The 13,834-nt window shown below is 38.6% G+C and overlaps 1 protein-coding gene across 2 annotated transcripts in view; it reads right to left on the reverse strand.

Annotated features, from left to right (window-relative positions):
- Positions 1-5,849, reverse strand: part of ACSS3 (acyl-CoA synthetase short chain family member 3) — a 175,008-nt gene extending 169,159 nt beyond the window's left edge. The window contains exon 1 of one of the 2 annotated variants that reach the window (XR_012518404.1): positions 5,023-5,849. Coding sequence is in view for 1 of the 2 variants with exons in the window: in XM_003927836.4 (XP_003927885.3) it covers positions 5,023-5,333 (311 nt within the window). In the remaining variant the exon portion in view is untranslated. The remainder of the gene's footprint in view (positions 1-5,022) is intronic. The other variant, XM_003927836.4, reaches the window with a different exon arrangement.
- Between the last annotated feature and the right edge of the window lie 7,985 nt (positions 5,850-13,834).

Raw genomic sequence — 13,834 nt, forward strand, 5'->3', positions numbered from 1 at the left:
CCAGCACTTCGGGAGGCCGAGGCGGGTGGATCACGAGGTAAAGAGATTGAGACCATCCTGGTCAACATGGTGAAACCCCGTATCTACTAAAAATACAAAAAAATAGCTAGGCATGGTGGCGCATGCCTGTAATTCCAGCTACTCAGGAGGCTGAGGCAGGAGAATTGTTTGAACCCAGGAGGCGGAGGTTGCGGTGAGCCGAGATCGCACCATTGCACTCCAGCCTGGGGAACAAGAGCGAAACTCTGTCTCAAAAAAAAAAAAAAAGTGCTATCAGTTTCCCCTCAAAACTTATTGGACCACATTAGTTCATGGTAATATTTATTTCATAGTCCAAAGAGAATCATATATACTTGTATGTGTCACGGACAGTCCTAGATGCTTTAAAAGCTTCCCTTCACCCAATTTAGTCCTTAGAAATAGATACCATCATGATTCTAACTTTCCAAATGAAGTTATTGAAGCTTTCCCAGGGTAAGCAGCAGATCTAGGGTTGAACTCAAGCCTGTATTGACCCAATGCAGAAGGAAGAATAGAAAATTTATATTTTCGTCTTGCATTATGTGACAGGTATTATGGGCCAGGAAAAAATTTGAAAATCCTAACCAAATGACCATCACAATATGGTTTTCTCTTTCCATCTCAAGGTAATTTTCTGCCATTTCTTAAGCCCCAACCAAATCAACCTTCTTTAAGCTTCTGGAACTTACTAAACAGATCTACCTCATGGCCTTTGCCTATGCTATTTTCTTTCCCTGGGATGTTTCTCCCCACTTCTCACATGTTTAATTCCTACTCTTTTTTTTTTTTTTTTTTTTTTTTTTTTTTTTTTTTTTGAGACGGAGTTTCCCTCTTGTTACCCAGGCTGGAGTGCAATGGCGCGATCTCGGCTCACCGCAACCTCTGCCTCCTGGGTTCAGGCAATTCTCCTGCCTCAGCCTCCTGAGTAGCTGGGATTACAGGCATGCGCCACCATGCCCAGCTACTTTTTTTGTATTTTTAGTAGAGACGGGGTTTCACCATGTTGACCGGGATGGTCTCGATCTCTTGACCTTGTGATCCACCCGCCTCGGCCTCCCAAAGTGCTGGGATTACTCATTTTGATCTCAGTTTATCATTTCCTCGAGACTCCTCTCATGATCCTTCTAAAGAAGACAATATTATGTCTCCCAATAAAGGTTGTATTTTCTAGCATCTACTGCAACTCTAGTGTTCATCATGTAGAAAACCAAATATGCATGTTCTCACTTATAAGTGGGAGCTAAACACTGGAGACATACAGATATAAAGATGGGAACAATAAACACTGGGGACTCCAAAATGGAGGAAGGAAGGAGGTGGCCAGGGTCAAAAACTTTCCAGGTACCATGTTCACTATCTGGGTGATGAATTCAACAGAAGCCCAAAATTAACATCATACAATATGTCCATGTAATAAATCCATATATGTACCCCTAAATCCAAAATTTTCATTTTTGTAAAAATTTAATGCATGTCTTCCATGCTGCTATGTGGTGGGTTCCTTCACTATCTCCTTCATTTTCTCTACTGTACATGCAGTGAGTGGATGATTAATGTCCTTTAATTCTTATAAGCTATTTTAAGACTTGGCAGGATTAAACCACCTTAATCTCAGCTAGTAGGAACTGAGATCCTGCATTTTGAGAAACCCACACTATTTCCACCACAGATATGTTACTCAAGCTTATTTTCTAATAATCTAAAATACATTTAGTCTTTTCTTTTTTGGGGGTTATAGTCATTGTTGATACATATTGATTTCTAAACAAATGCATATGAGAAGCCTATCATTGAATGTTGTTTAAATAAAAGTAGACTAAAATTGGATTGTAATTCTTCCACAGAAAGAGATAAATTGATGGCCCAGAGAGTCAACCACAATGCATAATAGAAAAGTGAATTGACTAATCCTTCAGAGTGGCAGCTGGATTTCAATTTCAAGATAGGCAGCAGGATTTCTATCAGGAGAAAATAACCAGAAACACCTGCTTTGTTGTTCCAGGATTAAAGAAATTACGATTGCAGTTCTCTGCTGCAGTCTCTCTAATAGAGACTTTATTACCCAAAGAGCCAGGTGTTAACAATATACAGGAACCACCAAACTGTGAGGAGAGGCAATTATATGTGAATCCCTAAAACACCTACCCATAATTTGGATTTGTTTTTTGAAGATCTCAGATATTACAGAACTGAAAATGCATTTAATAGAGTCATTCACTATAATGAAAGTTCCCCTCCATATATCACCCTTAAAGATTTCTATTCCATATCTATATTACTGTGTGCAGAAAACATTGGGTAGCTTATGCCATTGTGAAAGCTAATATGCAATACTATTCATGTGTTCAGGCTTTTGATAAGCCTGTGGGTTCTGAGGGGAGTTTACTTTTATGAACAACAAACAGACAAGCTTATAATGAAGAATCCCTCTAGCCTCTGTGAAGCCAAAGGGCATCAGAGACTGTGACTACACATATGCCAGCTCCACAGAGGAGAGAACAGTTAACTATAGCAATCTTGCCTTGTTTTGCTTAAGCATTTGGCTATCAATATCTCCATTCTCCAGATCCCAGCTTCAAAAAAATAAGTAAAGGTCATTCACACCAAATTGTGCCTATACCCACTTATCACCTCCCAAAGAGGTGTTTTGTTTTATAGGAACAAAAATCACCAAAACTGTATCCCATTAGTTTACTCTCACTTTAAAAACGTATATGCCAGCTCTGCCTTCGATCTTGGGGATAAAGCCAAACAAAATAAAATTCACTCCGTCCTTGAGTTTGGCTTTGTAGAAAATTGCTAACCAGTCAGCTATCTTCACTGTGGTATCCAATGCAGTCATGGATTCGAATCGAAACTACTGACTAATAGAAGTTTAAGATTGGTCTTCTACCTCTACTTCCCTCCCAACCCTGCTCACCCGACCAAAATTCTCGGTAAAATTGAATCACGCTGCTGAAATAGAGTCAAAGCTTTATTCACTTTGATTTTCTGGGCTACTGTAAGACAGGTTTGGCTGCATGTGTTCAAGACTGAAAAGATAAATTCAGATACAGTATTATCAAATGTTTGTAACCTATAAAAATATAGTGACCCTTTCACAAAAATTCTCATTAAAGCCAACATCTTATACACACAATTTCAGAAAATGTTAGCAAGCAACTAGATATTACAGAGAAAGAGCAAGTTATTGGCAAGGAAATCTCCAGGTCTTAAGCTCTACTTGCTGAGCATATTGACACCCACTTTCAAGGCTTTCTCCTGGGTCTTTGCTGATGCCTGATTGCCCTCTCGAATCACTCCAATCTGTCCTTTCTTCTCCATTCTTATTGTCTCTGCCTTAGGTCCAGCCTTCACTGTTTTTCATTTAGAATATCCCTGTGGCTTCTTAACTGAATTCTCTGCACATTAGTTTATGATGGAGATGGCCACATAAAATCATTAACAGTACTGTATTTATGACATATTTCTACACAGAGCTTTGAGAAACAGTGATGCAGTAATCTCAGTGTTTTCATCTGAGAAACACTAGGAGGGTTTCCTGCTCCTCAAATGATTATGGTATGAGAATGCAAAGAGAGCTATTGCTCCTCTAACATTTATAGGGTCTAGTGTATAAAGACATAGTCTTCATCCTTTACTCAGTCCTCTAATTATTTCCATATTTGCATTTCAGAAAGTGAAGCACAGAGAGATTAAGTTACTTGCTTGTGAACACATAGTAACTGTGAGAAGCAGACCTCAAACTCAGGTAGTCTGGCCCCAGAGTCCATGTCTTTTTCTTTATGACTTCCAAAAAGCAGGGAGTAGGTTTTACTCATTGTTGTAGACCCAATGCCTTCTTCACTGTCTGGCACATAAAAGAGGACCAATCAAATACTATCAAAAAAATAATTGAAATGAAGGAGCAAGGTGCTCAGATTCTAAAAGCAACACCATGTCACCCCACACACTAATGAGAGGACTGGGCATGGTGGAGACACAGAACAGGTTCTTGCCAATTTCATTCTAGGTTCCTTGCTCTGACCAGAGAGTCATTCGTCCACTGCAAACCCGACCATGTCATTCCCTTCACCTCATTGCTGAGAAGTATTTTTCAGACTTTTACAGGAAACATTCGCTCTAATGGCTCTCAGATGAGAGCAATCACATCCTTAGCGCACAGGCACGTAAGGAGCCACACTCTGAGATTACCACTGACTGTGCTTCAGCATCACTATCCTAGCAAGCTTGATACTTATTCTACAATGTGTTTATTGTAACACAAAAATAATGGTTACACCTTGTTATAATTCCAGCTCCAGGTAGAAGACTTTACTTCTACCATGGACTTCTAACATCACCTGGCCTATATCTATCTGTGTTCTTTCTGGGTATCCCGTAATGCAGCATCATATACCCAACAGGCCTATAGATTTGGTCCAAGCTACTTGGCACAGTACATAAATCCCTTCCCAAGCTAGCCCCTGACTCATGACTTCCTCTCCCACGTCTCCAGCCAACACAATCATTTCCAGTCACTGTCTCGGTCACATTTCAGGCTGTTGTACTCCTCTCGAACTTTGATAATTAGGGCCTTGTCGACTTTGAGAAGGCATACCCATCCTTCCAACCCTCATGTGAGGATACTTAGTTATAATTCTAGTTTATTGTACCACTTGCTTTGTTTACCTGGTGTCTCCCTGACTAGACTGTGCGGTCCCTGGAGGCAGGACCTTGTTTTAGTCCTCTTAACATTCGCAGTGCCAAGCAGAGCCTTGCCAGTCAGGTAAATCTCCCTTTTATGGGACACTGGGTTCACAACAGGTCACAGGGTCTCTCAAGAGAAGGCAACAGAGCGGACTATGAAACTGAAATGAAACACGAATTGAAGGGTCTGAACATAACTCCAATTTCAATTTTCTTTCGTGATAGAATTCCAGATTCCAGGTCCCAGGGAGGTCCTGGCGCCCAAAAAGTTACCCAGGGTGGGGGGTTGGGGTTGGCACAGAAGTCACTCACCAACTGGTGGAAGGCGAGTGTGTGTTCTCCAGCGTTTTGGTCCACGGCTTGTACCAGCTGATCTGCTCGGCAGCTTTGCCCCAGAACCTCTCGGGGTCCGTCACTGAGGCGGTGAAGTGGGTCTTGTACTCGCTGCCACTGCCCGAGGACAGCGCCCTGCAGCCCCGGGCCCCGAGACCGCCCCGCGGACCCGGGGCCACGAAAGCCCTGCGGGCCGCACCGGCTCCCCGGGCCGCAGAAGACCCGGGCAAAGGCCCTCCGAGACCCCCGGCGCCGGTGACTTTACGGCATTGCAGCCAAGACGGTTTCATCGCCGCCAGCCACCCGCGGTCCCCGAGAGTGCTCGTTAGGCGACAACTGTGGCTTCTGCTACTTCCCGGGGCCCCAGCGAAGCGAGTGGGAGGCGGGAGCAAGTTCCGAGGTGAGCCAGGAGCCCAGAAGTTTGGAAGCCACACTAGAGTCGCCGGGAAAAAACGACCTGGAGCAGCCGAAGAAGCAACAGGCTGAAGTGGCGTCCCGGGGAGGGGTGTCACAGCGCCCTTGCAGAAAGCCAGTTGCGCCGCTGCACGAAATCCAACCCCCTACGCGCACTTTCAACCCCGCTGCCTTCCCGGAGAGAGCGCGCTCAAACTGCAGAAAGTCCTCCCGATTTCAACGCGCAAGTACTTCTAGGAGGAGGCCAAGGCCCCAACTGCCAATTTTCAATCTAGCAAATTGTACGCTGCTGGTTTAATCTTTGGACGATCCTTGGTGGAGATGGCATTGCCTCTGGCCTGCAGGAAACTAGCAACCCGGTGCCTTGCAGCAATGCCCTTGACTGATATTTATTTATTTTAAAAAATCAGCTCAGTTCCCGGTTACTAAAAACACAAGCGGCTCCAGGGCAAGGACCGCTCCGGGATTTCCTGACCACTGAGAGGGTAGGAGGAGTGGAAGGAGGTTGGGCCAGCCAAACTGGGAAGCGCAGGGAAGGTAACTGGGATGGGAGTCACCTGCTGACCGGACTCAGTGGTATCTAGAGGCAGAGAACTGATAGGACTTGTTGCATTTCCTCCCTTCTAATTTGTTTGCTTGGAGTTTCTGTGGCTTTTTTTTCTAATGAGAAAACAAAACCAAGGCAAACAAAACAAAAAAAATAAATAAATAAATAAATAAATAAAAAGGAAGAGCTAAGTAAAGATGAATCTGTAGAAAAGAAACTAGGAAAACGTAGAAAGAAAAGTGGTATAAATTACTACCTAGGGTTTAACAGTCCTCAAGTTCCGCTGTTATTCGTGCTTTAGTGAGATTCAGATGCATTTTTTTGCCTTAATATTATGCCAAACACATTCTGTCTTGGTGTGACAGTATTTGCGGTTTTAAATGTAAAGATAAGTATTTCCAAATCTGAGGTGAGAAATAGTGTCATGCCCCTGACCTTGCGAAAGATCGTAACTTGAGAAGCTGTAAACAAATGATTACGTAGGAAAAGACTAATGTGGAGAAAAAGGCTAAACAGAACAGGGCTAAGTCTAATGCAAAACAGAGAATATTTCTTTAAATAACCACCTTCCTTTTCACTGAGAGGCAAGGCACTAGACTTTTCCCTGAAACCTGCAGTCTACTTTATTCCTTCCAAAGGTCTCAAATCAAATAATGTCTGATGGCCAAAGACACAGATACCACTTAAATCCAGAGAAATTTACAAAGCCACTTAACCTCTTGGTCCTCTCCAGAACTGGAGATTTCGTTATTGGCACGTAGCTCGTGCTCACATTGTGCTGGGCACTTTAAACAAATGTCAGTTCCTGTGATTTTTATAAGAGTACTAACAAGTGGGAACCATAATCCCTCGTTTACAGATGGAGCTAGTATAGAGATAGATGACTTGCCCGAGGCCACGCAGCTAGCAAGTGAAAACATCAGGATTCAAACTTCATGGCTACTCAGAACTTCAAAGCCCAGATTTTTTGTATTAGGATGTTCTGTGATACAATTTACTGACACCTCAAGGTGGAGGGCTAGGGGAAAACCCACTCTAAGCCTGTCACTTACTCCAGCATACTGTACAAATATGATCATTTTATCTCGATGCCACAACTTGAACAAGGAGGGTAATCTGACTCCAAAGTCCACGATTTATACCACGCTGATTATCTCCATTTTTAAAAAAAAGATTTTAGAATTCCAATAAAATATGACAAACTGAATAGCCACATTTATTCTTCTCCTTGAAGAAACTACACTGAAAGAGAATCAAAGAGGACTGTGGTGGTGGTAAAAACCTACAAGGGTAAAGAAAACAGAAGAAGAGAAGAAACCGAATGAAAGAATAGAAAGAAGAAAATCAGTGGAATATGACTTAAAAGTGGGAGGAAGAGCTTGTGGAGGAAAAAAAATGGATTTTCTCCTTAGGAATTGGGAATGTTGCAAGTTTTGGAGGTGCTGGGTTCCTATGAAGGTTCAGAATTAAGTATGAAGTTTAGAGCTTAAAAACAAAGGACTGATTACATGAGGCAAAGTTAGACCCCCTCATATTGCCAGCTGAGGCAATTTGTATAAGGCAAAGTTAGACCACTCATATTGCCAGCTGAAACTACTTTCTCCAGACCTATCAGTGTATAATTTTTTCATCTGAACATAATTTTACAAAATAGATTGTTACTGTGAGCTCCGTTTTAGGCCAAAGGGAGAGCATAAGTGTAGACAATCCAGCAAAGGCAGGGGGGTTTGGTTTGGAGAACGTTCAGTGTACCCAGTAGAGCAAGAAAGGTCAGTAAAACTGGAAGATTGTATTGGAGCCAGCCAGACAGGTGAGTATAAATAGTGTCAAATGGAAGTCAGAACCTAAGGATAAACTGTTAGCCTTTAAATTAAGACACCAGGAGCCTGTTAACTGATAATTAAGCATATGAAAAGCTTAAAATCAGGATCCATGAAGTCTCAGGTTGAATCTTACTATGGTACTGCCACTTATTAAGTGGGAAAACAAGGAAAGATAATTAAGTGTTTTGCAATGCAGTTTCTGCTTCTGTAATCTAAGGCTGATAATCTTACTTCACAGGATTTGTAAGGTTTGAATATGTGTAAACTGCTTAGCATTGGGTCGATAGCAAGCCAAGCTAATTTAGTACAGCAACCAAGCCTGTGAACAACCAACTAACCCCAAAATTCAACCCAGAAAATTAATGTACCTAAATGTCAATCAGAACATTCCAGAGAAATAATTTTAATTTAAGCATGCATATGTTTTGTATTATTTCAAAAAATAAAATTATATTTTTAATTAATTTAGGGAACCCAGTAATCACAATATTTTCAATGGTTAAGCATGCTAAAACTCCAGTTTATTAATGTGCAGTGTTTATTTCATTGTATGTCATAATGGTATAATTAATATGTTATTCAGGATGACATTTTAAAACATTGTAAGCAGATTTCTTCATGAAATTATTTCAGAGAAGTGTTCTAGCAAATGGAAAAGCAAAATAATGGAGATGGTGCAGAGAAAGAAGATCAGAGAGAATAAAAAGGTATGGAAATTTGCTCAAGAAAGCATGAAGGGAGGGGGGAAAACTGGAGTCAGAATACTTAATGCCTGCGGTCCAGAGTTCAAGTCCAGCCTAGCCAACATGGTGAAACCCAGTCTCTGCTAAAAATACAAAAATAAGTGTGTATGTGTGTGGTGGTTTGCCCCTGTAATCCCAGCTACTCAGGAGGCTAAGGTGGGAGAATCACTTGAACCTGGGAGGCGGAGGTTGCAGTGAGCTGATTATCATACCACTGCACTCCAGCCTGGACCACAGAATGAGATTGTCTCAAAAGGAAAAAGAAAAAAAAGAATACTAATGCCCAAGGAAAAAATGCTGAAAAACGAAAGAACAGAGTAGAATTATAATTAAAAGAGAGAAAAGATATAAGGATCCTATAACACAATATTTCCTACTTTATAATTTTTACTGGATTTGGTCATCACTAGTAGAGGTTAACCTTTTTACCAGAGAGAGAGAGAGAAAAAAAAAAAAAAAAAAAGAAAAGAAAGTAGTTAAATAGTACACAATTTAAAGACAAAGTAGCTAAACAGTACACGCTTTTAAAATAATGCATTCTGCTGGCCATGCAATTTATATTTTCATCTAAATATTTTAAGAGCCAAATGTCTAACTATAAGTAAGCATTAGAGCTACTAAAATGTTTGCTTGTAATCTCCATACTTCTGGTTTCTCAAACATTATGAAAACTTAGCAAGTATATGTGGAAGGGTTTGCATAAAGTACTTAATCTCTGCAGCAGGTACATGCTAAGCTGAAGTTTGCCCCTGCAGAAACACTGCAAATTTATTATGATTTAGCAAAGAATTTCCGGAAAATATAATGATTTTCGAGGCTTAAAAAGTAGTTTTAAAATGTCTAAAATGAAACCACACATAAGAATAAAATTGTAAACTCCTATTTCGAACCTTTCTTTTTATTCCCAAATAGTAACTGCAATAAAGAAAAGAAAATGCAGATGAAAGAATCATTTTTAAACACATAACATTCAAATAGATAGAAAGGCATTCTACAACTGCAGTTCATTCTAGCAGCCAAATAAAATAAGACATGAGATTCCTCCTCCAACTTTGTTTTTATTTCTGAAAAAACAAACAACTAAAAGTTATTTTTAATTAAGATACATATTTAATTACTTCTGTTTGGGAAAAACCTGTAGGGAACAACATAGGCAAATATTTTCAATACAAATTACTAATATTTTAATCAAATAACCCAAATCCTTGAAAGTTGATTTTAATTCTTCTGCAGAGATAATTCCAAAAGAATTATCCTGTTTCTGTATCTGTTTCGTATTCCTAACTAATAACACTGCATGTAATTCAAATACTTGTAATATTACTTTAAATACATAAGATATTATCTCATTTTTATGGAAACAAATTATGAAAGGAAAAACGAATGTCCTTTGTCATAGTATTTTTCATAAAGTATAGTTGATTGCCTAACAATTTAGGTTGCCAGTTTATATACACATATGTGTGTGTGTGTGTGTGTGTGTATGTGTGTGTGTGTATGTGTGTGTGTGTATATGTTTAGGGGAGGATGGGAAGGTATGAAATTAAACTATAAAATTAAACTTAAGGCCAGTTTACAAAAACAAGAACTGCTCTTATGTAACAAGGAGGTGGCAATCATTTATAGGTTTCGAAGACAACACAAAGATTTCAACTGAAGTACTGTTTCAAACTGAAAAAGAAATGGGAGAAATAAATGACTTAATTTTTGGTAGATCATGAAACCAGATGTTTAACTTATTTACTGGATATACAATGAAAAAGAAAACTAAAAGATATGAATATATGCTGAGTATTGGGATGATTTTAATGCAACCTGGCCAAAATTTAGCTGTGCAATATCTCTCTGGACCTATTTCCACACCTCCAAACCTACTATTACACTACACCCTCAGTAACTAGAAAGTGGCATGATGAAAACAATTAAAAAGTACAGTGAGCTGTTTGGATACTTTTCTCCAACCTTTATTTTGAAGGATGATCTGCTTAAATGAGTCTTGTGGTAGCTTTCTATTTTCCTTGTTGATGCAATTTCTTGCCTGTTCTTAGAACTGAGCAACCAAATATTTACAAGTTACTTAGGATACATGCTTTAAAAAGGGAAATTTGTAAATTGTATTAAGAGGTCCAGAGAATGTTCAGAATTTCCAGTAAAAATATAAATTTCAATGGACATCTCTTTATTTGCTTGCACTTGGCTTTTTTTGTTTGTTTGTTTGTTTGTTTGTTTGTTTTCTTTTGAGACAAAGTCTCACTCTGTCTTTCAGGCTGGAGCGCAGTGGCACGATCTTGGCTCATTCCAAACTCCACCTCCTGGATTCAAGCGATTCTCCAACCTCAACCTCCCAAGTACCTGGGATTATAGTTGTGCTCCACTACATCCAGCTAATTTTTGTATTTTTAGTAGAAATGGGGTTTCACCATGTTGGCCAGGCTGGTCTTGGACTCCAGACCTCAGGTGGTCCACTTGCCTCAGCCTCCCAAAGTGCTGGGATTACAGACATGAGCCACCACAGCCAGGCCACTTGCATTTTTAAAACTTCAGATACTATTTTCAGATACTATATTCACACCAAGGTGTAGACCTATTTCCACACCAAGATGTAGACCTTGGTGTGAATATGTTTCTTCCTTTACATGTATGTACTTACAACTATATGTGGATATAGAGTTTGTCTATAGCATTATATTGTTTATTCTCATTGAAACTGTTATCAGCCATTATAAACCAACTCATTACATCAGAAAGAGCAAGAAAACTGTTGTTTGTTTTGTAATTTTATTTTTTGTCCTCTTTTGGTATTGTTAATTTTTATCCTGAACTTCAGGTGGTACTACTGGGCTCTGCCAGCCTATTTCTGAGCCAGTCTCATTTCTTCTTTTTTCACTTCTTTAACATCTTTCAAGTCCATTCTGACCAATTCTCCAGTGAGCTTATGTAATGGCCATTTTATGTATCAAATTTTCTTTTTTTTATTTTTAAGTTACTTTTTTATTGTATATTTTTGTGAATACAAGAAACATAATCCACAGAAATGCACTATGCCATGTCCAAAGGGGATCTTTTGGGCTACAGCTGAAAAACTGATATTCAAATATATGAAGTATGCAATACAACATGAAAAGCTAAGTGAGATGAAAATGGATGTAACTTTCCCTTCATATTCCCACTGTCAATTCTTATGTTAGAACTCAGTACAAATGAGTGAAACCCACATATACTGAAACCCATGTGTGAAGTCGCAAATAGATATTACACAATGTTTTCTCCAAATTTACTTATAGATTTCCAGACTTGTTCTAACAGAAAAGTCAGATCCTTGTGACTTCAATTTTCACTAATTTTAGGTTTTGCTCAAATGTCACTTTGTCCCTGAGACATTCCTGGATTCCTCTATTTAAAAGTGCACCCACTGTACATAATGGCACAATTACCCTGTGCCCAGGTTTCTCTCTCCCTCTTTTTTCACTACTTTTATCTATTGTATATGCTGTTTATTTTACTAGCTTGCTTGTTAATTGACTCCTCTTGTAAGTTATAATTAGTACTATAATTCATTTGTTCAAAAATTCAAGGTATATTAGGATTTTTAGTGTATTTTATTTTGTAGATTTAGGGGGTACAAGTGTCATTATGATACATGGATATACCACCTAATGGCAAAGTCTGTACTCTCAATGTAACCATCACCCAAATAGTGTATATTATGCCCACTAAGTTATTTCTCACCCTCCTTCCACCATCAACTCCTTCTCACCCTTCCAAGTCTCCAATGTCTATTATTCTACTCTCTGTGTCAATGTATACATTATTTAGTTCCCACTTATAAGTGAGAAAATGTGGTATTCGACTTTCTGTTTCTGCGTTGTTTCACTTAAGATAATGGTTCCAATTCCATCCATGTTGCAAAAAAGCTATAACTTGCTCTTTTTCATGGCTAATATTCCATGATATTATATATATATATATATATATATATATATATATATGTATATGTATACACATATGTCACACTTTCTTTGTCCAGTCATCCACTCATAGACATTCTGCTTGATTCCATACCTTTGCTATTGTGAATAGTGCTATGATAAACACACAGATGCAGGTATCTTTTTGATACAGTGGTGTGTTTTTCCTTTGGGAATATAGGCAGTTAGTGGGATTGCTGGATCAAATGGTAATTCTATTTTTAGTTCTTTGAGAAATCGCTATACTGTTTTCCAAAGAGACTGTACTGTTTGCGTTCCCACCAATAGTGTGTAGGTGTTCACTTTTCTCGACATTCTTGTCAACATCTGTTATTTTTTTCTTTTTTAATAATAGTCATTCTGATTAATGTAAGATGGTATCACATTGTGATTTTAATTGGCATTTCTCTGATGATTAGTGATGTTGAGCATTTTTGTCATACACTTGTTGGTCATTTGTATCTCCTCTTTCACACAACATATGTTCATTTCTTTTGCCCACACTTCAATGGGACTGTTTATATCTTGTTTGTTTTGTAGAGTTTGAGTTCCTTACAGATTCTGGTTATTAGTCTTTTTTCAGATGCATCGTTTGAAAATATTTTCTCCCCTTCAACAGGTTGTCTCTTTGCTCTGTTGATTATTTTACTGTGTAGAAATTTTTAGTTTAATTAAGTCTCATTTGCCTTCATTTTTGTTGCATTTGCTTTTGAAGTCTTGGTCATAAATTTGTTGCCTACATCAGTGTCCAGAAGAATTTTTCCTAGGAATTCTTCTCATAGTTTTATAGTTTCAGGTCTTACATTTAAGTTTTCAGTCTATCTTGAGTTAATTTTTATATGTGGTGAAAGAAAGAGGTCCAGTTTCATTCTCTCATATGGCTCTCCAATTTTCCTAGCACCATTTATCCAATACAGGGCCCTTTTTCTAGTGCGTGTTTTTGTCAAGTTTGTCAAAGATCACTTGGGGGCTTTATTTCTAGATTCTCTATTCATTCCACTGATCTATGTGTCTGGTTTTATACTAGTATCATGTTGTTTTGATTACTACACCCTTTAGTACAATTTGAAGTCAGTTAATGTGATGTCTCCAGCTTTGTTCTTTTTGCTTAGGAATGCTTTGGCTATTTGGGCTCCTTTTCTGTTTCCATACAAATTTTAGGATTTTTTTAATTTTGTGAAAAATGACATCAATATTTGATAAGATTTGCATTTAATCTGTAGATTGCTTTGGGAGATATAGTCATTTTAACAATATTGATTCTTCCTATCCATGATCATGGGATAGTTTTCCATT

This window comes from Saimiri boliviensis, chromosome 7 (assembly GCF_048565385.1).
Source record: "Saimiri boliviensis isolate mSaiBol1 chromosome 7, mSaiBol1.pri, whole genome shotgun sequence".
Classification (NCBI taxonomy): domain Eukaryota; kingdom Metazoa; phylum Chordata; class Mammalia; order Primates; family Cebidae; genus Saimiri; species Saimiri boliviensis.